This window comes from Talpa occidentalis, unplaced genomic scaffold (genome assembly GCF_014898055.3).
Source record: "Talpa occidentalis isolate TD23 unplaced genomic scaffold, MPIMG_talOcc4v2.1 talOcc4.16, whole genome shotgun sequence".
NCBI lineage: Eukaryota > Metazoa > Chordata > Mammalia > Eulipotyphla > Talpidae > Talpa > Talpa occidentalis.
This window is the reverse complement of record NW_023601653.1, coordinates 78,677,844-78,702,489: the sequence shown is the minus strand read 5'-3', so window position 1 is coordinate 78,702,489 and position 24,646 is coordinate 78,677,844. Positions and strand designations below refer to the sequence as shown.

At 55.4% G+C, this 24,646-nt stretch overlaps 2 protein-coding genes across 2 annotated transcripts; both read left to right on the top strand.

The window, feature by feature from the left end:
- Nucleotides 1-1,798: 1,798 nt before the first annotated feature.
- KRT74 (keratin 74) lies at nt 1,799-8,543 on the top strand. Its single transcript, XM_037514793.2, has 9 exons — nt 1,799-2,319; nt 2,843-3,057; nt 3,442-3,502; nt 3,970-4,065; nt 4,511-4,675; nt 5,838-5,963; nt 7,305-7,525; nt 7,875-7,909; nt 8,359-8,543. Exons 1-9 carry the CDS (start codon nt 1,849-1,851, stop codon nt 8,541-8,543), a joined length of 1,575 nt encoding a protein of 524 aa, XP_037370690.1. The 5' UTR covers nt 1,799-1,848.
- A 7,640-nt stretch (nt 8,544-16,183) lies between these two features.
- LOC119247961 (keratin, type II cytoskeletal 71) lies at nt 16,184-24,421 on the top strand. Its single transcript, XM_037514795.1, has 9 exons — nt 16,184-16,680; nt 18,950-19,164; nt 19,811-19,871; nt 20,366-20,461; nt 20,765-20,929; nt 21,131-21,256; nt 22,535-22,755; nt 23,399-23,433; nt 24,219-24,421. The coding sequence occupies exons 1-9, from the start codon at nt 16,237-16,239 to the stop codon at nt 24,419-24,421; spliced, it is 1,566 nt and encodes a 521-aa protein (XP_037370692.1). The 5' UTR covers nt 16,184-16,236.
- Nucleotides 24,422-24,646: the final 225 nt, after the last annotated feature.

Below are 24,646 nucleotides of genomic sequence, written 5' to 3'. Positions count from 1 at the left end.
CCACTATCTTTTCCCCATTAACCTCTGCTCCCCAAGTCACACCTTCCCCTGCAGTCTCCCTGGGCTACTCACTACCTCTGGATGCACCTCTCCAACCTGACTCAACTTCCAGCTCCAACCGCCACCCTGGAAGACCTAGTACATTCTATCATAATTTTTAAAAGAATCAGAAATTTGATAATAGCCTGTCTGAGTCACTCATTCAAGGACTTAATCCAATACAGACACATAGGGTCAAACCTACAACATGAACACAGCAACACAACGCTCATGGGCTTATATATTCTCTCCCCCAGCTTCTCAGTTTCTTGGAGGGGGAGGAGACTGTCTTGCATTCCTCTCAGGGTCTGGCGTAGAGCAGGACACACAACAGGTGCTCAATTTTATACTTAGTGACTGGAACAATTTTTTCAGGTGTTGGATACTTATTATTCTGTGAACTCAAAGACCGGGGTGTGGAGTGTGATGACTAATTAGAATGTAGTCAACACAGTGAAGACTGAAACTGTCAGAAGTCCTATTGTGTAGGGCCAAGATAACTCCCTGCAATTAAATTCTCTAGGAATCAGTTAGGAGGGACGCCCGTGTGTGGCCGAGACGGTGACACTGCTGTGGGGAAATCCTCCTCTGCCGCCTGTTCCTTCTGCTTGCAGTCACCATGGCCCTCCCCACCCTCATCAACACCTACTGACTCCTGATGACACAGGGCAGGCACGTGGAGGTGCTTGTTGGGTGTTTGTGGAGTGAATACAATGGCTGTGGGGCTCCAGTCCTGGTCCCAGCTCTCCTCAGCCCACCACTCTGAGTGTGGGTGGGCTTTGGTCTTCCACAACACGCTGGGCATCTAGAAACCTGCTTTTATTCCTCTATTTTATTCCAGTCTTGAAGCTCCAGACTTGTGCCTTTCCTGCTTTGTTTATACTCTTTTGTGGAGGTCCCTGTAAGTCCTGCTCCCCTCGAGGCTTGGGGCTCACACTCAGCCAGGCACTGGAGGCACAGACTTGGTTGGCTCAGAAGACTGGAATCCCAAGAACCATGTTTATTTCCCCCTTGGAATGCCTTGATGGAGGCCCAGCTACTAGGGATCCTAGAATAAATTAGGCCCCATGTGAGTCTTTTCCTTCCTGGTGCCCACCTACATGTCCTGTCTCACTGAAGCCCAGAGTGAGGTCTCTAGAAAGCAACCACCCAATGGAATCCCCAGTCCAGGGCAACCTCCCCATGTCCTTGTGTCATCAACTCATCTTCACAGCATAAGGGACTCAGAGCCCAGGCTGCCACGCCTGCCACGTGCACCAAAAAGTCTCTGCATCCTTGGCTCCAACTCTCAGCTCTATCCTGGTCTCCTCTTTTCTGATACAAGCCCCCCAAACCCTCAACCAGATACTATGGGGATATGTTGTTTGGGAAGGAAACCTGGGGTTTTCAGATGAGCCCTGTCAGAATGAAGCCAGGCATTATCCCTGCTCATTGCTGATAGATAAGCAAGGAGGAAGCAGCCTTGGAAAAACAGCAAAGAGATCTCTAAGGGGATAGCTCTCCAGGCCCCTAATTAGGAGCACTGATAAAGACCAGATTGGACCTCTCTAGTCTGCAAGGGCAGCAGATTCTGCTCACCATCAGAAGTGCTTAGTTGCTGCAAAGGGCTTGGAAATCTTTATTCTACAAATTGCCCATGGCCCCTGGCCCTTCAGCACTAGGAAGGGAGATAATGGAGAGACGCCCTTTTCCGGTGTCCGGGCTCGACAGGATAAAAGGAGACAGTGCTCTGGGCACCCCATCAGTGCTCTCTACCTGCTGGGGACTGCTTTTCTCTAGTCCTCTAACTCCATCCTCCATCTGCCCACCATGAGTCGGCAGCTGAACCTCAAGGCTGGTGGTGACAAGGGTGGCTTCAGTGGGCACTCGGCAGTGGTGCTCAGGAAGGCTGTGGGCAGCGCAGCCTCTCACCACGCAGCTGGCAAAGGAGCTGGTGCTGGTTTCGGCAGTCGGAGCCTCTACAGTTTTGGGGGGAATCGATGTGTTTCCTTCAATGTGGCTGGTGGCGGTGGTCGCACCGGAGGTTATAGCTTTGCGCCTGGCTCCGGGTATGGCAGGGGGCGAGCCACTGGCTTTGCAGGCAGCATGTTTGGCAGCGTGGCCCTGGGGCCTGTGTGCCCATCCATGTGCCCACCTGGGGGCATCCACCAGGTCACCATCAACAAGAGCCTCCTGGCCCCCCTTAACGTGGAGCTGGACCCCGAGATCCAGAGAGTACGCGCCCAGGAGCGGGAGCAGATCAAGGCTCTGAACAACAAGTTCGCCTCCTTCATCGACAAGGTGGGTCTGCTAGGAGAAAGACAAGCCATTCCCTGCTGCCTAGGGTGGACAAGGCAGTGTGCGGGGGAAGGTTGCAGCTGGACCTCAGGAAGGGCTCTCTTGTCATGATGGGGAGGACAGACACGAAGGAGTAAATGCATGTGTTGCTTTCTTGGAGGATTTTACAGAGAGACATGTGAGATGGGGTAAAGGGTGCCCTACTTTGAGAGAGAAGTGATGAGTTACTGGGGGGCTGCTGGGTGGACCTCCAGCTCTCGGCCCTGCGGAGAAACAAGGGCTCATGGTGCAGAAGAAACTCTTGGCTGGGACATCAGGAAGAGCAACTGCTGGCTGCTGGGAATCACCTTCTTCAGTGAGTTGTCAGGGGCTGGTTCTGGCCAGAAGACTGTGGAAGGAGCACTTGCACGGGGTCCACGAGTGAAGAGTCAGGACTCGACTTTACATGGCTATAGAAAAGTCTGTCTAATGTGGGGAGTCGGTGGGGGGTGTGAACCTGACATGGCAGCATCCATTGTGGTTCCAGGTGCGGTTCCTGGAGCAGCAGAACCAGGTGCTGGAGACCAAGTGGGAGCTGCTGCAGCAGCTGGACCTGAGCAACTGCAGGAAGAACCTGGAGCCCATCCTCGAGGGCTTCATCAGCAACCTGCGCAAGCAGCTGGAGGCGCTGTCCGGGGACAAGGTGAGGCTGGACTCAGAGCTGCGGACCACGCGGGACGTGGTGGAGGACTACAAGAAGAGGTGAGCAGGCCCCACGGGGGTCATGGCTCGTGTTCCCAGGGCCTCCCGGGTGCACCCTATCTCTGTGCCACATTTTGGGAGAGGAGGGAGCAAGCACAAAGGCCAGGGGCTCACACCTATGGCATTGATGAAGAATCCCTGCTTGGTTGATAGGAAGGAGCCTCCATGTTCATGGATCCCCTGGCCAGATCAGTGGCCCACATGGAGCCTCTACTAGGCCCCTGGATATGTTTCTAGAAATGGGATGCATGGACCCAAGGACATGCTACGCGCACCCCAGCTATTGCAGCACTCTCCTGGGACTTGGCCAGCTGGGGAGAAGGGGGGCTACTTGGCTGTGGCAGGGGGGTGGAGGCCACCATTGTCTTCTCTCCTCGCCTACAGGTATGAGGTGGAGATCAATCGGCGCACGGCTGCTGAGAATGACTTTGTGGTGCTCAAGAAGGTGAGAGAGAGAAACCGATGGGCTCTGGTCTCTCATGCACCCTCATTCGAAGCTGTTCTGCTCAAGACTTCCACCCAGGCCCCGGGGAGGGCTTGTGCTGCAGAGGGGATGGAGTCAGTCCCGGCCCCCGGCGGGGAGAGGCTGGACACCTGGCCAGGAAATGGATGGAGATGCGAGGAGAAAATTCTGATCTGGAATTGGGAGGCTCTGGTCCCTCTGGGCTTCTTGTGTGATGTGAGGAAGCCCCTCTGGGCCTCGCCCTCTCTGGGTGTACCAGGAAAGCTGGCCCCAGCCCCTTCCCAAAGGCTCGGCGAGTGTGGGAGAGAATCAGTGTGGAGTGATGGCACGAATCAGTGTGCGTCCCTCTGTGAAAAAGCAGGTAGTCTCTTGGGGGCAGGGGCAGGGCATCTGGTGGGTGAGGCTGTTTGGTGGACAGGGTGAGGACAGCTCTGGATGTCTCTCTGCAGGATGCAGACGCAGCCTATGCGGTCCAGGCGGAGCTCCAGGCCAAAGTGGACTCTCTAGACAAAGACGTCAAGTTCCTCAAGTGTTTGTATGACGCGGTGAGAACTCTCCTCCCCTCCCTGCCCACCGCTTCCAACTGGGGCTTCTCCTGGCTCTTCCTGGGAGATGCCAAGAGGAGGGATTTGGGACAGATTGAAGGGTGTTTTGGAACACGCAAAACTGCGCTGGGAGACTACAGAAGTGAGGACCCCGGTCCCTGGAGGCCACACACACAGGAGACAACCCCACCTGGGTCGTGCAGGCAGGAAAAGGGCCCCGTAAGCTCCTACTTTGCAGATCCCCATTCTGTGGATTGTGGGAGCAGCCTCTCCCTTGAGCCTGGCTGCCCCCCTGCAGGGCACATCCTGGTAGGGGAACCTTCCACCTCCGCTCCCACAGACGCCTGTTCCCCCCACATGGGCCTGTTTTCCAGGGGCCACAGGCCCAGAAGACCCAAGGGCAGAGAGGAAAGGTGGGGACTCTGACTCTCACCTTCCAATGCAGGAGTTGGCCCAGATCCAGAACCACGCTGCCGAGACTTCTGTCATCCTGTCCATGGACAACAACCGTGAGCTGAACCTGGACAGCATCATCGACGAGGTCCGCGCCCACTATGAGGAGATTGCCCTGCGGAGCAAGGCCGAGGCCGAGGCCTTGTACCAGACCAAGGTGAGCCCCTCCTCCCTGCCCGCCTCCCCTGGGGAGGGACACCTTGCCACACAGGTGAGAGAAACCTTTGTAGCTGTGCTGAATGAAGGAAGGGCTGTAGCCAACACTCTAAAGACACCTACCTGAGTGGACACCTGCCAGAGCCTGTTATCAAAGATTAATCCAAACACTGATGTGGACAGGAGAGACCCCACAGAGGGACAGGCACCCTTGATGAAGGAAAGAAAGGAGCCGTTCCTGCTTTAAAGCCTTTCTATGTTCAGGAACTGGGGTACCCGAGCATGGGGCAGAAAGAGAAAAAAGTATGGAGCAGAGTAGCGACAGGCGACCTGGGGTGGGCAGGGAGTGAAGAAGAAGAAGCCCTGAGCGCTCTTCAGGCTGATGTGGGAGGACTTCCAAGAGGGAGAGGTGGGATGCTAGGAGTCTCAGGGAAGAGCAGTTACGCTTGGTAGCGAAACCCTTCGGGGCTGTCACTGAGGAAACCCCTCACCTGGCCACTCCCCAAGGCTGTCGCACTTTCCTGCACCGGCACCAGCAGGGAGCCGGGGTTCCTTGTTCCTGGCCATGGCCCTGTCAGCCCCGATTTCTGAAGGACTGGGCAAGCGGGGAGGGGAGGATTTGAGCTGCAATCCTGAGTCAACAGTTCCACCATGTCAAGGGTACACTTGGCCTTCGGCGTCCTGGCTGAAGAAGACGCCCTGTAGGAAGAAAGGCTGTGGGAGAAGGTGATTATGTGGGAACTGGACTCGACCTGTCCCGTCACTGCTGAGTCCTGGTGCCCGGAGCAGAACCGCCCTTGAGAGATGCCTCTTAGAGGTGCCAAGTGAGCACAGAGGCTCAGAGGTTAAATGAGCACAGAGGCTAGTTCAGGGGGATGAAGCTTTCCTTTATCCAGCCCAGAAGGGCTGTGCTCAGGGCAATGAGAAGAGAGAGGGCCAGCCCATGGGGCCTACCGAGGGAAGCGGTGGTCGGGGGGTCAGAACTGCCACCAAGCAGCTGACAACGCCCCGGGCCAGCCCACCACCTCCTGCAAGGCGTCCTCTGGGCTCGCTCCCCACCTCACTCCTGGTCAAAGTGTTGCTGGGGACCCTCCCTTCCTCGGATGGGGGGGTGGAGGACACGGTTCTGCCTCATCGCCATCTTCCTGTCTCCGGGAAACCAGATCCAGGAGCTGCAGCTGGCGGCCAGCCAGCACGGCGACGACCTCAAACACACCAAGAACGAGATGTCAGAGCTGAACCGCCTCATCCAGAGGATCCGGTGTGAGATTGCCAACGTGAAGAAGCAGGTGGGCAGCCATCTCGTGCACAGCTCTGAAGCCCTGCTTCATCTTCCGTGACGGAGAAACAGGGACCCACCTTTGAGTAACAGAGCCTGGGCTGGGGTGCCCTCGGCCACCTCAGTCCCTTCGGCCGGGGCTGCCTCAGGGCTGCTGTGGCCCGAGCTGGCACCGGCTCAAAGCCGGGCAGCGCTGGCGCCTGTTGCGCGTGGTCCACGGCCTGGGTAAGGAGGCGGCTGGAGTTAAGCTCGATTTACAGAGGCAGGATTAGAACTCATTTTTCCTCTTTCCTTTTGCCTTTTTCTCAGACTTTTTCTGTACGCAACACAGCTGCCCAGGCCCCTTCAGGTGCGCCCCTCTGCTGCAGCGCCGCTCCTCCTCCACAGGACGTACAGCACGCGGGTGTGGGGTCCCTCTGTGGCCAAGTTCGGTTCCTGCCCCCAGGGTGGGGCAGAGTCTGTGTGACGGAGTGAGGATGGTAGCAGGTGAAGCCCTCCCGGGTTCCCTGCCCATCTCCGTTCCCGGGGTGTCCTGTCTGACCTGAGACCAGAAAACTCTAAACACCATGTCAGTGGGGAGATGCTGTTAAGGGGGTAGGGAATCTGTCCTGGGTTCACGCCAAAGAATCATGTCAACTCTGCGGGTGTTAGAATTGCCAAACTGAGATTGGAGCTCCTCTCCTCCTGCACCCCCACGACCGTCCATGCCCGGCAATGTGAAACAAAGGGAACAGCCCCCCACTCCCTGTAGGACTGACTCAGACTCTGTGGAGACCCTTCCTCCCCCATCAGCGCTTGGCATCACAGAGCTGCTGGATGTCAGAGTCCGGGTTCTGAGGTTGTGGGTTCTGGCTCTTACCCACTTCCTCTCAGGGAAGGCTCCTTACTCATTCAGACACAGGAACATTTTCCTCCCTTCCCAGTGGAATGCTGGAATACTCCAGAAACCTCATGGTCGTGCTAACGGGTAGAAAGGGTCCCTGTGGGGAGATGCCTGCAGGCAGGAACTGACCGCAATGCCCCCTGGCTGCTGTCTGACCTGGCAGCATCCTGAACTGTGTGACCCCCTGGGCCTCACACCCTTTGAACCTAGAGCCACTGGCACCTCCCCCCAGCACAAGACAACTTTGCAAACCCTGAATTTCCTTCCCTGAAATGCAACTGCTTGGCGACCTTTCACAACGCCCTTTAATCCCTCCACACCAGGAAGAGAGGAGACCGAGATTCTGGAACTGGCTCTGCAGTTCGCTGTCTCCCTGGGGTGCTCTGCAAAGCGAGAGGGTCGTGCTACTTAGCCCTTAGATCCAAAAGATCTTCCATGTTCTATGATCTCCTTGTTCTTACCTTTCAGTGCTCCAACTTGGAGACGGCCATCGCCGACGCCGAGCAGCGGGGGGACAGCGCCCTGAAGGATGCCCGGGCCAAGCTGGACGAGCTGGAGGGCGCCCAGCATCTGGCCAAGGAGGAGCTGGGCCGGATGCTGCGGGACTACCAGGAGCTCATGAGCCTGAAGCTGGCCCTGGACGTGGAGATCGCCACCTACCGCAAGCTGCTGGAGGGCGAGGAGTGCAGGTGTGTGGGTGCAGGGGCTGCGTGGTGCCTACGGAGGGTGGTGGGTGGCCCCTGCCAGGCTGGGGCTGCTGGGGAGGTGGAGTTGAGCGGCAGCCGCACTGGTGGCCAGTGGGCTCAGCGGCAGCTTCCAGTACCGGGTCAGGCGTGAGCAGCAAGGGCAGGTGGGGGTGCCGTCCAGAGGTGGGCCAGGCTGACTGTGCCGCACACTCTCTGCACAGCTGCAGTTGATCACTGAGTGTGTCCGCTTGTTTCCTCCTCTAAAATGGGGCTTGTGATCTCCATCCCATGGGTTGTTGAGGGACCGGGTAGAATCCAGACCCTCCCCTGAGGCTTCTCTAACCTCTTACAGGATGTCTGGTGAGAATCCATCCTCCGTGAGCATCTGTGAGTATCTCCGAGAGATGGGCTGAGTTGGGGAGTCTGACCAGACAGGGCAGCCGGGGACCCCAGGATGGGGGGGTGGTTCTCTGCGTTCCTCCACTCCTCCCACCTGGGAGTTTCTGTGACTGTCTTGCGAAGTTTCTGTGGCTTCCAAGGAAACCGAGTCCTCTTTTGTCCCATGGAAACAGTGACTGAGCCGCCCTTCCTTTCTGTCCCCCTGTGGCACTGTCACCCAGAGCAAGGGTGGAGAAGATGGACTTGGGGGGGCCTAGAGTCACGGCAGGGAGGGGCCGGCTCATCTGGTGTGGTCCTTGACTTGCACGAAGCTCAGCGCCTCAGAGGGTCCCGGATGCTCACCTTGGTGGTGTTTGGCTGCTGAGGGTGGCCGTGGGCCGCGGGCCGGGCTCCCTGGCTGACCCCATGCCCCTTCCCGCTCTCGCCCGCCTCCGCAGCCATCATCAGCAGCAGCAGCGGGAGCAGCTACAGCCACCGCCCTGGCCTTACAGCCGGCGCCGATCTCGGGGCCAGTGGCTCCAGCACCGGCCGAGGTGGGCAGACCAAGACCAGAGGGACTCGAGCAGGGGACCTCAAGGACTCCCAGGACAAGGGTGCCCCGGTCCGGAAAGCCATCCGATAAGCCCACTTGCCTCTGTTCCCCGGGCGAGGAGATGCCCTGGTCCATGCCCGCCCGCAGCGCCCGCCCCCCCTCCGCAGCCCCCAGCCTAGGACTGTCTGCGCACCCTGGCTTACCCCGCTGCCAAGCTCCGACTGGTGCTGCCACCACCACCCTTTTCCACAGGCCCCGTGTGCACGTGGTGCCTTCTTATTTTCCCTTCTGCCCTCAGCTGGCAGGAGGCTTGGGGTGACAAGCTGTCATTCCCTTCTTGGCTCTGGAAAGCTATGATCACCCTTAGGGAGCGACGAGGAGGGAGGGGCGGGAGGGGGAATAGTTTTGTCCTGCACTTCAGCCTCGTCAGCAGTTTTCTTTGGCTGGGGACAGGGTGTGGGGCTCCTTCCTCGCCAGCATCTAGGGGTGAGTGTGGGGATGTGCAGCAAGGAGAAAAGAAGCCAGACAGTTTCCACCTGCCCCGTCAGAAGGATGTTAGCAGAACGATTGCATTATTTAGGAGAAAATGTGATTAAGCTCTCAGACCACCAGCTGTGCCCACGTTCACAAAGCCAAGAGGAGAACTGGAGATTTTCTGCCCACCCATGTCGTGATGCCCACTTTATTATCAGTCATAGCTTCGGCCATTTGTCAAGCACGTCCTACGTACAGCCGGCCTAAATGCATGGCCTTGAACGCTCACCCAGTCCTGCAAGGCAGATGCAAAACTGCCCTTGGAACCGATGAGAAACCCCAGCCTCTGAGAGGCGGCAGGCAGGTGCCCACCCACCACATGCCAGGTCAGGAACTGAGCCCAGACCTGGCTGGCTGCATGTTGTGGCCTCTTTAACAAAGGGAAGGTCAAATTCCCAGTTCTTTTGACAAGGGTAGCAGAATTACGTTGCATTTTTGGTCAAGAACTGTGGGCATGTGATTTGTCTCTGGTCCTCTTCCTGGATTGGGTCCTACAATAGCTTTCAATGCTCCTTCCCTGTTGCCATTAGTTGTGTCCAGTGAGCAACCTTGACCTGTCTCTGGTGGTAGGTACTGCCCAGCCCAGAAGTGGTGGCTATTGATGTAAATATTCTTAAGCATGGTGACACCTGATCCTTCCTTTGCTTGAGTTAAGGATGCTGAATTTCTGCTTTATCTTCAATAAACTGCCCTCCAGTCATGTCAGGGGTGTACTCCTGTCAGTGTGTCAGTCTCTCTAAACTGCTCACCCTCAGTGAAGATATGCCCCACCCTGCACATGTACACAAGCCCTCTGGGAGGCTGGACACAGACCAGAGCAGACTGCCTGCTTGGGTTAGTCTGGGAAGAGTTGGACATGCATGCAAACCCTGTACTCACACCAATCCGGGAAGGGCTGCCAGTGCAGCAATGATGAGAAGTGATGGGATGATCTCTCTGTGTGGATGATTCTATCACCTCCAGACTTGGGGGCCCCAAGGGCAAACACTGGCCTTATTCTTTGCTGGGCTTTGCAATTAGTAGACAATTAAGGGAGCTTCACCTAACAGAGATACTCAGAGGATGATGTTTCTAGGATCTTTATACCTGTGACAAAAAAATATGTTTAAAAGAGTTTTAGGGGGTAAAACCCATACATCTTTGGCCATTTTTACAAGGGTGCCAAGATCATTCTTGGAGGAGAGTACTGTCTCTTAAAAAATGGTACTGGGACAACTGGTATCCGCACGTGAAAGAATCAAGTTGAATCTCTGTTTCTCACCATGTACAACAATTAACTCCAAATGGACCCACAACCTAAATAGAAGAGCTAAAATCATAAAATTCTTAAAAGAAATATAGGTGTAAATCGTCATCACCTTAGATTTGGCAAAAAATTCTTAGATATGACACCAAAAACATAAGCAGCAAGAGAGTAAACAGATAAATTGTACATCAACAAAATAAGAAACTTCTGTACATTGAAGAACATTGTCAAGAAAGTGAAAAGACAACCTTTAGAATGGGAGAAAGTATTTGCAAATCACACATCTGATAAGGGTCTAGTAGCCAAAACATGTAAAGAGCTCTGACCAATCAACAACAAAAAGACAAACAGCTCAATTAAGAAATGAACAAAGGATTTTTTTTTAAAGATTTATTTATTTATACAAGAACTGGGGTACAGGCCAGATGTGTGGGAGGGTGAGAGGATTCACCAGAGACAGAGTAGGGAACAGAACAGGCAGACTGACTGAAGTACACTGCTGAGGGGAGCAGCGGGCAAAACAGGAGAGGTCTGCTGCACCATGTGGGTATCTTCCTAGCTGGCTTGGATTGAACCCGCACTGCAGAGGCTGCGGACAACTTCGTAGTTCTGCATTCAACCACCTGCACCACCAGGGAGGCCCCTAGAAATGAGCAAAGGATTTTAACGGACCCTTCTTCAAAAAAGATATACACAAATGGCTAACAAGCACATGTAAAGGTACTCAACCTGATTAGTCATCAGGGAAGTGTAAATCCACACCACAACGAAGTACAATTTCATACCTGCTAGGATGTAATAAAAAATAATGGAAAATCAAAAGTGTTGGCAACAATGTGGCAAAACTGGAACCTTTGTACGTTGCTGGTGGGAATGCACGATGGTTAAGCCACCATGGAGACATGCAATTTCTCATAGCTAAACACAGGCAATTGCTGGTGTGATCAAGCAATTCCATTCCTAGGCACATATACCCAAGAAAATAGAAAGCAGGTGCTTAAACAAATGTGGGCATAGGCATGTCATGGTAGCATCGCTCACAGCAGCCAAAGGTGGAAACCACCTGCTGTGGCCTGAGTGTTAGTGTTTCCCCAAATCCATATGTTGAAATCCTAAGCCTCAAAGATGATGGCCTTATGGAGTGGGGCCTTCGGAGGTCCTTAGGTTGTGAGGGTGGAGCACCAGGGATGGGATTAGTGTTCTGATAACAGAGACCTCGCCTTTTCTGCCGTGTGAGGACAGCATTAGAAGGTGCAGGCTCTGAACCAGGAGCAGGGCCCTCTCCAGACAGCAATCATGCAGGCGCCTTGAACTTGAACCCAAGGCTCCCAGCTGTGAGAAGTAAATTTCTGTGTATCTAAGCTACCAGTCTGTGGTATCGGTTCTAGTAACCCAAAGGGCCAAAGCACAGCCCAAATGTGCGTCAACAAATAAATGGATTACAAGAAACCCATTGTGTGGAATACTATTCAGTCATAAGGAAGGATGAAATTTTGTCATTTGTAGCAAAAGAGAAGGAACTCGAAGTGGTTATGTAAGTCGAAGTTAGTCAGAAAGGTAAAGACAAATATTGCATTTCACATACCTGCACGACAGAAGAAAACAAAGCAGGTGAGCTGACAAAATAAACACAAGTCGTGGACATTGACAGCTGAACTGAGGTTACCACAGGTGAAGTGGGGAGGAGGCGGAGAGCTGGCGAGAAAGGAATAAAGGGATGGGGGTGGAAATTTTTTATTCCTTCAAGAAATAAAATAAACATTTGAAGAAACGCTGTGGCATGTACTTTACAGTGGAATATGATTAGCCTGGCTATAGGGCTGCTATGAGAATGAAATGAGTTCATCCCTGGGACATGCTTTGGGCCGGGCCTCGCAAGGCTCACACCACATCCACATTCGCTATCATCATCATCATCATCATTATTGTTTACCAGGTGCCTCCTGTGCACCTCAGGAAGTAGGTGGAGCAGGTATCAGTATCCCCCTTTTAGGGAGGTGGCAACAGAGGCTTAGGAGTTGGGAGACCTGCCCAGGGTGACATACAGGACCTGGTCTGCATGTCCCAAGTCCACACACTTGGCCAGAGGCTCTGGACCGGGAGGAGGATGTGGCCAGCAGAGCTCGGTGTCGACGCACAAGGCCCAGAACTGGCCAGCAGAAAGCAAGAGGCGTGGAGCGTGGGGCTGCCCTGGGAGGCACTTCTCTGTCCCTTTAGGACGGGTGTGAGCCCTGTAGGACGGGTGTGAGCCGACTGCCTGGCAAGACAGCTCTCCCCGGCCTTTATACCTCAGCTTCTCTGGGGTGAGCTCACCTTTGGCCTTGTCAGCTGCAAACCTGCTGAGCAACCATTCCGCCCCCACATGAGCAGCTCTGACTGGGCAAAATCCCCAGGGGACTGCACTGCACCCCCAATGTTTGGGGTCGAGCAAAACTGAAATGCAGGAGGACATGGGGTACGAGAAGGGGGGCTTGTGGAGGGTTCACAGACAACGTGCTCATTGCCAGGGTCTGTCTGCTGAGGAGGGCTGGCAGCACTGAAGCTGAGGTCATCCAAATTGCCCAGCTCATTCTCTCTAATTTTGGAGACAATTACTTGTTCAAAGAACCATCTGCCCCTTTTTCAGGGCCTCCAGCTTCTCTACCCCCACTCCCCACCCACCCCTCCTACCCATACAGCAGCTGGATTCTGCTTCCTCAGACACATGTTGCTCAGGTTCCACCTGGCTCAACAGGCCTCATGGCCCTCTATTACTCACGTCATCACGTGTGCAGCTTGGGGTCTAGTGATGGGTCCTGCCTGGAGGCTCTGTTCCTCACAAATACCCTTTTTCCTGCTGTTTTCAACATTCCTCACCACCAGTCCACCTAAGCCTTCTTCCTTTGAAAGACTGGGGTCTGAACCCTTTCCTCTAGGCAGCCCTCATGGATTCAGTGTCCTCAGATCTTGTGTCTCCTTTGCACCTTCTCTTTTTCTATCAATTTCTAGCAATTGCCTTCTTGGATTATGCTATATCTTCTTGCCCTTCTGTCTAGGAGGCCACTTCTGGAGGTTTATCAGACTCTACAACACTGAGGGGGCAGCCATTGGGTCCAGACTGGGCACATGGATCACAACAAACGTGTCAAACTGATCATCTTCATTATAGATGAGAGACAAAAATACCGAGAAAGATACAAATTATATGGTCAACCAAATAAAACACTTTGGCTATAAAAATTAATTAAGTATTTTCTGAATGTCTAGGCAAGATGTTCCTGGTAACGTGGGGGTTTGATTCTCTGATCTGACTTGCTCCCATCATTTCACAGGTGAGAAAACTGCAGTCTGCTGGGCCAAGCAAGGCTCAGAATTCAATTCCCACCTAGAAAACTGGGCAATCCCCTGAAGGGTAGGAGGGGCAGATGGAGCTGGCACGGATAGAGCACATCCTGTCTCTGCCATCAGCCCAAGGCGCCTCCCAAAGCAGGTGGCTCTGTCTCTTCCTCTCCTAAGTCTCCCCAGATCTCAGCGAAGGCCTTTGTGACCTTGGTGAACTGTGTCCCTGTCCTGGATTTCTTCTGTCCCTCCTTTCTCCCTCCAGCAAAAAGCACAAGCACCCAAGGAACCCCCCTGGGCCCTCCCTTCCTGTGGGTGCCCAGCATTTTCCTTCCTCTCTTATCATCCTCATCAACAACATTGTCTCATTCCTAATGGCCAGTATTTCATTAACTAATTCACACTAAGGTGTTCATGGTTTGCTAATGGTTTGATGAGGCTCTTTTCCCAGGAGGAATTTGCATTTGGAGGGATCCAGAAACCGATTTCTTTGAGGGTAGGATATTTCGTATTGTCCTCCTTGGCACTTCGTGGTGCTCAATAGATATTTGATAAATGGATCAACACAGTAGACTCACTATTTGAAAAATGCTCCCTATTGAGTTTTGTTCTTGCCAAGCACTTATTCAGCACTTATCATTTCTGATGGAGAATTTTGCACTGTCAGAGATGGTCTGGGTGGAGAGATTCCTTGAACCTGATCCCCCTGGCCCTCGAGTAGCAGACGGCACAGTGAGGAAGAGGCCTCTCCCCAAGAGAGGAAGGAGGTGGAGGAGAAGAGACAGGGCAGGAGGGTTTCCAAATCCTACCTTACTCTCTTTTCTGGTATTAATAACATTTATTGACCATTGAATACCAGGCGCTTACTGAGCACTTGACGTGAATTAACAGATGTCACTGTCACAATCACCCCATGAGGAGTTTACTATCCCTTGATAGTTGGGGAAGCTGACGCCTGGTCGAGGTGGGCCCGGCCCAGATGCTCCCGGAAGAGGCACCATCCCTCGCTGGGCTGCTGCTCCTCCGTCCTCTCACCTCATCGCCTGGTAAGGGATGTCCAGAGGCTGGTCCTGGGCCCAGAGCTAAGAGTCCATGGGTGGCGCAGGACCAAGAGGGACACAGAACCCATGCCACAGGAACACGGAGTCAACACCGGGGCAGGGGCTAAACCCAGGGTTTTAAGTGGGATTTGGAAAGAGCAGAAGGATAGGGAGAGAAGGTGCTTTCGACTAGGAAGGAACAGGTTGGCAATACTTTGGAGGAATTTGAGAATGAGGCCTGAGGGTGAGATGTTGTTGGACCAGGTGGGGAATAGCTAGGAGGGACGTTGTGGGACACGGCAGGGGCACAGCGGCTGTGGGATGCTGAAGGCTGGGTAGGGAGCCTGTGTATCAGAGAAAATCACAGCCAGCAGGCCGCGGGGCAGAGGCAGCCACGGGCAGAACAGGGGCCCAACAGCGGCTGCTCACAGGCAAGGCCTGGGGCCTATTGCAGGAGCCAGAGACTCAGGATGAGGGGACTGCAGACAGGACTGGTGGGGGGGGGGGCGGCAGGGGTGGCAGGGCCACAGGAGTTTGGAGCAGGATGCTCGGTGCTTCTCCTGGGAGACCTGCCCTCAAGGGGCCGAGCTGCCAGCCTGCATTCCTGGCTGCTGTGGGTCTGGAGAGATGCGACAGGAATGAGCCTCACCTTGACAGCAGCTTCTTTATTTGAACTCTGAGCAGATGGTTCCTGTCCTCACGCTGCTCCTAGTCTTACTAGCAGATGCACACTGGAGGGAAGAGAGAAATGATGAAATAAACCACCAGGAGCCTCCTCGAGCCTCTGCCTGGGGAGCCTGCCATCTCCATGTCTCTTCCCAGCTGACTGCCTGAATTTCGCAGTTACCTACCTGCCCCAGTTTCCGCCTCCTTTTTCTTGTCATTCTGCCCAGTGCTTGAGGATGTCAGTTGCCCTGCGCACACCCCAGCCTGCCTCACTGTGGGAGTCTGGGCGAGGAGAAGCGTGTTGGTCCCTTTCCCTGGGAACTTACAAAAAACACACGGCTTCGTGTCCATGGTTGGCTCTGTCTGGGCTGTTCATGTCCACTGTGGGGAAGAGGGTGACCCCACCCGTAAGGCCCCAGCAGACAGAGCTGCTGTTCTCTCCGGGTCAGAAGAAGAGGCCATTGTGGGTGTGGTGAATACTTGAATGACAGACACAGCGATCATTGGAACCCCCAGATAACCTCCCCACTAGCTGTCCTGTCCAGCGAAGTCCATCCCCTACTGTCCCCTGTACCCCAAGAGGAAGCCCACAACCAGACAAGATTAATCAGGATGGGGTGGTGAAGTGCCCGGTGTTATCCCCCTGGAGCGCTGGGCCTGGGGCAAATTACCCTCTAACAGCGGGTTAATTAGATAAGACCCAAATTACATGAGCAAGGCTTGCCAGCCCAGCAATTTGAAGGTTTCATGTTGTTTCAGAGGTGGGGAGGGCTTGATCTCTAGCTCAGCACAGAGAAAATGACTTCTTGCTCCCAGGCAAGCCAAACCCACGAATTAAGCTCTTGACTGCCCATCCACGAGCCCCAGTGCCAAGCACATATAAGGAAGGGCACCTGCCAGTCCTCATTGCGACCTGAGCACCTGTGTGGGAACTGACCTCCGTCCCTTCTGCACCTTCTGCTTCATCTCCTCCAGCAACATGAGCCGCCAATTCACCTGCAAGTCGGGAGCTGCCACCAAGGGGGGCTTCAGTGGCTGCTCGGCCGTGCTCTCAGGGGGCAGCTCGTCCTCCTACCGGGCAGGAGGCAAAGGGCTCAGCGGGGGCTTTGGCAGCCGGAGCCTCTACAGCCTGGGGGGCATCCGGACCATCTCCCTCAACATGGCCGGTGGCAGCGGGAAGAGTGGTTTCGGGTTTGGCCGGGGCCGGGCCAGCGGCTTTGCGGGCAGCATGTTTGGCAGCGTGGCCCTGGGGCCCTCGTGTCCAACCGTGTGCCCTCCAGGGGGCATCCACCAAGTCACTGTCAACGAGAGCCTCCTGGCCCCCCTCAACGTGGAGCTGGACCCCGAGATCCAGAAGGTGCGCGCCCAGGAGCGGGAGCAGATCAAGGCTCTGAACAACAAGTTCGCCTCCTTCATCGACAAGGTGGGTCTGCTAGGGCCGGGGAAACTGTGAGTGCCCTTTGGAACGTGCGCTGCTGTTACAGCAGGAGGGGTTGGGTTAGACATGAGGGCGCACTGGCTATGGACAAGGCAGGTACTATCTACCATCAGGGCGATTTATCTAAGATTCCCTGTAGAGTGTTTCCCAAGAGAAGGTATAAGCTGCAACTGGCAGAGGTTTACCAGGGTTACCTGCAGGAGCCCCAAAGGGAAGAGCCTGCCTCTTACTTAAGGGACAGCTGGGTGTCATTGCTAAGCTCAAGACTGACACTGGCTTTGTATAGAAACAGTCAGTGAGAGGGACTCTGCCCTAGAGCAGAGGGAGAAGCTTGTCATCCACTCATCATATGACCAATGGAGCAGGTGTATCAGTGCGAGGTCTTTTAGGGGTGACTTGGCCACGGCAGTGGGTGATGGGGAGCCTCGTCTGGGTTCAGTTCCATTGGCCGAGGAGCTCTCCAGAGGCGGGGCAGCAAGATGGGGAGGAGATACTCACGGGGCACTGCTGGGGCCTGGCGCTGGCCCCTAGCCCCTTCACTTAGCAGTGTGTGCTGTGGAGAGTTGGTTATCCTCATGTCTGTGATGCAGGTAACGAGCTATCTCTTGGGGTCCTTGCCTGGTGCATGAAAGAAAATGCATGTGAGATCTTGGCATAACGCCTGCCACATACTAGGTACTCTCCAGATGGTGGTTCTTGCTGTTATCATTTTCATCTCTGGAAAGTGAGGGGCAGGGTACCGAGAGGGAGGAATCAAAGGCATGGAAGAGGCCTGGAGAGATCGTGCAGCTTAGATAGACGCTGACTTGACTTTCGGTAGATAAGAAATTGTTGTTCCCACTTGATGAGTCAGCAAGAGCAGGAGATAACCGCCATGCCAAGGTCATCAGGGGGAGGGAGGGGAACCTGGGCGCCGCCTCCTGCCCCAGACCCAATCCTGGGGACTAGAGGGCTGCGTTGGCTACATGACAACAGGCACCAAGGACAGGTCAACCCAGGACAAAGTCGGTGCCTGAGAGGGTCAGTGGCCACCAGAGCGCAGCTCCTCTGTACGTCAGGGTCTGCTCTGCTTGCCTCTGTGGCCTCTTCTCTGAGCCTTTCACATCTGGAAGATCGAAGTGTCCTGAGGGAGGGTTGGGGGAAGGGAGTAGACTGACCTTTGGCTGGGCTGGTCCAATCTCATTAAGGGGTAAAATCTGGAGGCCTGGAAAGAGAAATGAACGTGAAGGTGGTCACCTCTGTGAACAAAGACAGCTGCCTGGGTGGGGCGGAAGCAGGCTGAGGCATGCACGGGTCCCAGCTGATTTCGGTCTCTAGAGGAGGACAGTCCCGTAGCTCCAGGCATCCTAACAGAGGTCCAGATCCAGTGTCTGGTCCAGATGTGGGTTGCAGTATCCCAGGTATAGGTTTACCCTGTGCTTAATGCCCACCTGGTAGATAGACATGAAAAAGTCAGGATTGGTTAAATGAAACCAAATGCTGGGTGGGACCACTGGAGGCAAGCTGCTCGGTGGCTGCCCCGTCCCAGCATCCCAACAGTGTACCCAGACAGCTTTCTGCTTTCCTGTGTCTGACTTTAGAGGACACAACTTCATTTCAGTTATTTAGTAGCTCTGCTCAGATAAAGGGAAGCCACATTCTAAAATCTGTGCCTCCCCGAACCAAACCAGAGAGGTGTTTGCAGATCCACTCCCTCGGGTCAGTTTTCTGGCCAGGCAAGGTCCCCCTGGCACAAGAAGCTCCATCCACGTCTACACTTGCTCTGGGGAAGATGGTTCTGAGGCGCAGGATGAGGGGAGAAGGAACAGGTGGGGTGAGAGCCTGACGCAGGAATTCAGACCGGAAGTTCTTGGCCCACTGAGCCTGTAGAACTTGACATGCCACACAATGAAGACACCCTTCCTTCTTCAGAATGGCCAGCCTTTCCAGTGGGGTCCCAGCCTGACCCCGTCCTGGTGTTTTCAGGCTCGTCTGAGCTGTGCTGGTTTGGCCATGCTGGGCTCTGAGTAGCTGGATGCAGGGTGACGGGGAGTCATGTCTAGGTTCAGCTCTGGCTCCTCTTTTTTAAACTTTGGGAGGAGGTAAACATCTCTGTGCCTCACCTTCCTTCCCATCAATTGTAGTGAAGGATTTGTCCACCTTCTGCAACTCTTGTGAGGGCCAAAGGAGGAAATGCAGGTTGAAGACTCTGCACAGCGGCCACTGAGGGCCTGGTGTGACGTGCCGGGACACAACTAGTTCTGTTGGGTCTCAGGTGCGGTTCCTGGAGCAGCAGAACCAGGTGCTGGAGACCAAGTGGGAGCTGCTGCAGCAGCTGGACCTCAACAACTGCAAGAACAACCTGGAGCCCATCCTCGAGGGCTACATCAGCAACCTGCGCAAGCAGCTGGAGACGCTGTCCGGGGACAGGGTGAGGCTGGACTCGGAGCTGCGGAACACGCGGGACGTGGTGGAGGACTACAAGAAGAGGTGAGGGGTGGGGGGGTCCGGCTTGGACAACTGTCCTGTCCCTCTGAGCTCATCCTGGAGGAGAGCTTCTTACTTAAAGAATGGGAGGCGGTGGGCTGTGTCCTGCTCATACCAAGAAGAGTCTCACCCCAAACTCTCAAACTTGTTCCCCGTTCCTCCAGCCTCTGGCTGGGCACTTAGGACAAGTGTCCAGCTAGCTGGGCAGTGGCCAGCTAGCTCTCTCGTTCTCTCTGTCTCTGGGGTGAAGGAAACCTTGGGTAAACCACTCATGTGTCCCCAGAGCTTCTCTGTCTTCATTGGTTAAAAGGGGCTTAAATCCATTCACGTCCCAGCACTGTACTGGGAGTGAGGAAGCCCTTTTCATTCTAAAGTTTTATTCAAATTTTGAGGGAGGAGGTTGCTTCTTGCTTCCTTTGAGATTTCCCACGGGACATTCGCTCTACATGCGCCTTCTTCGTTTTTGAAGTCAGACCTTCAATGTTCTTCTCCAAACGTGTGTACCATTGTCCCTGCTCCGGGAAGCCTTCCTGGCCACGGGCCCAGGCCAGCCCCTCAGTGCCTGTGCCCTCTGACAGGCACAGGGTCTTCTGGGCAAACGGGGTTCTCGGGGAGATGTGTTTACTGACCAAGCCCGGTGTCCCCGCAGGTATGAAGAGGAAATCAACAAGCGGGCAGCTGCGGAGAACGACTTTGTGCTGCTTAAGAAGGTGAGGGGAGGCAGGCTCTGAGCCGGGGCTGGCCTGGGCCCAGAGGGGCTGGCCTGGCCAGCGTGCTCTGCTCTGAGGAAGTGACCCCTTTCAGAAATAGTGAGGGGAAGGCAGGGAAGCCACCCTGAGACACTGCGCAGGGAAGGAGCCACAAATTGGGCAGGTTTTGTTTTCAGGCCTTCTGGAGTGTTTGATGTGGATGAGGTTTGCTCATGGTGAGGACATACAGGGCTCTCCGCAGCTGTGGGGCCTGGCTCAGATGTCAGAAGGGTGGCTAGTGGTGGCCTGGCCGGTCCCCTTCCTGCCAGGGGCAAGTGTCCTGCTGAGGGAGTGAATTCTCAGGGTGGGCAGGACTAGGCTATTTGCTCCCTCACTTCCCATGAGCCTCCAAAGAGCATTGGGCAGCTTCCCTGTGCCAGGCACCCAGGCAGGGGTGGGTGTTGCCTGCTGTGCTGCAGCCGCAGTGACCAGGGTGTGGCTGGGGCATCTTTCAGGATGTGGATGCGGCTTACGTCAGTAAAGTGGAACTGCAGGCCAAGGTGGACTTCATGAACCAGGAGGTCAATTTCTTGAAGTGTCTCTACGAAGGAGTAAGTCTGCCTCCTACTCCCCACCTCAGAGGGCAGCTTGTGGGAAAGACTGTTCTGGGGGGGCTGTTAGCCACTCTCCTCCCACTTCAGCCCTGGGCTCCTCAATCTCCACCCTCTGGGTGGGAAGGAAATGAGCCTGCCCCATGGCAGCAGGGGCTTGTAGGGGTCCAGAGGGATCACGATTTGACCAGGGGCAACAGTCTTGCTTGGGGGCCTCTAAGTTGGCATCACTGGGATTTAGTCACCTTGCGGCCAGGAGTTGACAGCAGTCAAGTTCTGAGACTGTCCCCATGTGCCCTGCAGGAGATTGCTCAGATCCAGTCCCACATCAGTGACATGTCCGTCATCCTGTCCATGGACAACAACCGTGATCTGAACCTGGACAGCATCATCGACGAGGTCCGCAACCAGTACGAGGATATTGCCCTGAAGAGCAAGGCTGAGGCCGAGGCCCTCTACCAGACCAAGGTGAGCGGGGCTGGGGCTGGGCTGGGCTGGGGAAGGTGACCCCAGCATGTGAGAGGCTGGGCCTGGTTGTTCCCGGAACAGAGAGAATGTCCAGTTCACATGCCCTGCCCCCCATAACATGGCACCCCTGAGACGTCCTGCATGCCCAGGATACATACCGGTCCTTGTGCTCATCCTTGGCTCTGTGCTTTGGGGTCCCAGTTCCAAGAGCTGCAGCTGGCAGCCGGCCGGCATGGGGACGACCTCAAGAACACCAAGAATGAAATCTCCGAGCTCACCCGGCTCATCCAGAGGCTGCGCTCAGAGATTGAGAACGTGAAGAAGCAGGTGAGGGAACTGGCAGTCTGGGTCCTGGGCTGGGTGGCACCGGTGGAGGGGGGTGAGTTAGATGCCAGCCCCCTACGTCTCTGGCCACTTTCTGCTCATGGGTCATGAGGTGATAGCCTCACCCCAGGGGTCTCTGCTGAAATCCCCTGCCCCAGAAGCCTCTCTCACCCCCCAGGCTGGCCTAGGCCCACATCCTCCGTCCCCAGTCCCAATGAGTGTGCTCTCTTAGCACCTGGGCCTCTGTGGTCACACTTCTGTAACTGGCCAACACCTGCCTGCCCCTTCTTCTGCAGACTAGAAGGGCCAGGGAGCTGGCTGCTTTGTTCCCATTGCTCTCCTGGCATCCATAGTAGCAGCTCACTAGACACTTGTTGACGACAGGATGGAGGTGGAGTGGTCTCAAAGAGTGCCATGAAATTGCCGCCTGTGTTTATTCAGGCCTTACTCAGCACTCAGGAGCGTGGGCTCCAATCTCAGCTTCCATAGGCAGAAAGGCAAGATGCCCATAAATAATAAGCAGAGCAGCCATTCCTCTGATTTATCATGCCAGAGCCTCACAAAGACCTGTGAGGTGAGTGTCACCCAATGTTATGATGGGGAAACTGAGGCTAGGAGAGAGGTGCAGTGGGTGGCTCTGCTGCTCAGTGGCAGGGCCGTGATGCAAACCCAGGTCTCCTTATTCAGCGCTCTTCCCACTCTGCTACGGGCTTATACCTCCTAGCTCTGCGACACCGGGCAAGTTACCTGTCTTCACTGCCCAGGTGTTGGAAGGAGCAGGTGAGGTGAGGCAAAGAAGGGGCTTGTGAAGGGCTGAGTGTGGTGCCGGGCGTATGGCAGCACCTGTGAGCGGTTGGTCCCAGGGAAGCTCCTTCCCTACACCCGCAGCCCATGTGCCCAGGCAGCCACTGTCGCTGTCCAGGCAGCACCATATCCCAACGCTCTCTCCTGCCAGACTTTAAACATGCAGAGCAGAAGGCCCAGCTCCTGACTGTCGGCAGCGCAGCGAGGCTTTGCCCCGCGCTGCCGTGGTGCCAGGCGAGGTCATCGCAGGAGCGCAGCGCACACTGTTTTTCATAACCACCAGCATCTGGGCCCAAGGCAGTGGGTCAGAGCTCAGGGAGGACCTACGAGCACTAGGATGGATCCCAGCCTAGAAGAGGAGCAGGGGTGGCACAGGTGGAGCTGCTGCCTCTGCTCAGGCCGGGAAGAACCAGTGGGATTTGGATGTGGTGACTCCAGACCCCTCCCATTTTCCCAACTTCTCCAAATCCTCCTTAGGCCTCCAACCTGGAGACGGCCATCGCCGATGCCGAGCAGCGAGGGGACAGCGCCCTGAAGGATGCCCGGGCCAAGCTGGACGAACTGGAGGGTGCCCTGCACCAGAGCAAGGAGGAGCTGGCCCGGATGCTGCGGGAGCACCAGGAGCTCATGAGCCTGAAGCTGGCCCTGGACATGGAGATTGCCACCTACCGCAAGCTGCTGGAGGGCGAGGAGTGCAGGTGCGGGCGGCTCTGGCAGGAGGGCGCGAAGGGTTGGGGAAGGACCAACGGAGAAAGCTAAGACCTCCTAACCCAGAAAAGAGTTCTTGGGTAGGGAAGGGGTGGTCGGGAAGGAATAATAATAGTATTAATCCCACCCAGATGTCATTGCTTGCTTCGCACCAGGGCCTTGCTGTGTGGATTAGCTCACTTAATGCTCACAACTTGGGCCCAGATGCTGGGCCCTTTGTCCCCCAAGCCCCACCATTACTATGTTACGCCTTCTTGTCCATCTTCTTCACCCATCCTGGTGCAGTGCGGGCCTGTCGGAGGAGGCCCAGGGCAGCCACTCCAGTGCCCCCAGAGTTCTTGAGAGTCAGAAAGGCTCAGTGTCTAGGCCTGACCTGGGGAAGTGTCCTTGTCACCCCCACAACACCTCATGCCAACTGCTTTTCGACTTGAGTTGTTGCTTGGTTATCCCAAAGATTCAGGAGTGGCCTCCACAGCTTCTTAGACTCTGCTTGTGCCTATGAAGCCACAGGATTTCCAGAGGTGCCAGTTGGATTCAGAACCCCATGTCAGGCTGGTCAGGGCACCGTCATGGAAGTTAATAAACCATGGGTAGAGTGACGGCTCACTCTTATTTTATTTCTCTCCCTAACAGGATGTCAGGAGAATTTCCCTCCCCTGTCAGCATCTGTAAGTACTCATCTGCTTGCACCAAACATTGCAGGATTTTCCGACTGGAAACAGCCTTAGTCATCCCCAGTGTGTGTAGATGAGCATCTCAGACTCAGAGAGGAAAAAGCTCTGCCTGAGATCACACAGGCAGTCACGGGCAACCATCAGGCCTCCTGACGCCCGCCCAGGGCTGCCTCCTCCTTGTCTCTCGGCCTCCTCTTGCCTGGGGATGGCAGCAAGGAAGGCTGTCCCCGCAGGGCTGGGAAGCAGAGGATGTTGGGCAAGAAAGCGATCATGGTTGTGTGAGACCTGGGTAGCCAGCCTTGCGGGTGGTGCTGAGCCCAGGAATTAAGGTGCTGAGGTAAACTGTGAACGGGAACTTGGGAGGCCAAGCTCACAATGTGAACCGTTGGGCTTCTCAGCAGTACAGAGAGAGTTAAATCTGAGCTTCTGAAAGGTGCATCCATGGGTAGTTAACAGCAGGAGAGGTTGGAGTCTAAGAAGCTTAGCAAAAAAGAGGGACCTTAGTGGCCCCTGGGCCCCTGGCACAGCAGGACATCTGAGAGTTAAGAACCATCCAGATTGGTTAAAGCTGGATTAGGCAGGGTAAGGGCATGGGGAGCTCTTTCTAGGGTATTTTCCCTGGGGGTTGGGGTGGCTACAGCCAGAGACCCCATCTGACCCATTGTCCAAGAAAACCCTAGTCTGTCCTGAGGACGGGCAGCCTCCTCCGATCCCACTGCCGCTCTGCCTGGGGTGCTGACTCTCTCTTTCTCTCTCACCCCCCACCCCCAACCCTGCAGCCATCATCAGCAGCACCAGTGGCAACGGCTTCCGGCCCAGCTCCGTCAGCGGCGGCTACGTGGCCAACAGCACCAGCTGCATCTCTGGCGTGTGCAGCGTCCGCGGTGGGGAGGGCCGGAGCCGGGGCGGTGCCAGCGACTACAAGGATACCCTGGGGAAGGGCTCCAGTCTGAGCGCCCCCTCCAAGAAAGCCAGTCGGTAGAGAACACTGCTCCATGCCGTCCGCCACCCCCTGCTCCACATGTGCTCTCCCAGCCCAGTCAGCCGCTTCCCCGCCCCACCAGCCTGCTGTCAACCTCACCCCCACCCTGCTGGCCTTGGCTGCCCTCCTCCCTCAGCCCGTGCCTTCCTGAGCCTGGGCAGGTGTGGACAGCTGAGCTCGGTGAAGTTCCTTCCTGAACGTGCTGGTGCCCACCTCCTCGCTGAG

What these genes read in the sequence shown, in the direction of transcription:
- KRT74 (XM_037514793.2), top strand. Translation starts at nt 1,849, where the DNA reads ATGAGTCGGCAGCTGAACCTCAAGGCTGGTGGTGACAAGGGTGGCTTC. An exon ending in TCGCCTCCTTCATCGACAAG is followed by an intron (nt 2,320 to 2,842) that starts GTGGGTCTGCTA and finishes TTGTGGTTCCAG; the next exon opens with GTGCGGTTCCTGGAGCAGCA. An exon ending in CTGGAGGGCGAGGAGTGCAG is followed by an intron (nt 7,526 to 7,874) that starts GTGTGTGGGTGC and finishes AACCTCTTACAG; the next exon opens with GATGTCTGGTGAGAATCCAT.
- LOC119247961 (XM_037514795.1), top strand. Translation starts at nt 16,237, where the DNA reads ATGAGCCGCCAATTCACCTGCAAGTCGGGAGCTGCCACCAAGGGGGGC. An exon ending in AGGCCCTCTACCAGACCAAG is followed by an intron (nt 20,930 to 21,130) that starts GTGAGCGGGGCT and finishes TTGGGGTCCCAG; the next exon opens with TTCCAAGAGCTGCAGCTGGC. An exon ending in TTGAGAACGTGAAGAAGCAG is followed by an intron (nt 21,257 to 22,534) that starts GTGAGGGAACTG and finishes AATCCTCCTTAG; the next exon opens with GCCTCCAACCTGGAGACGGC.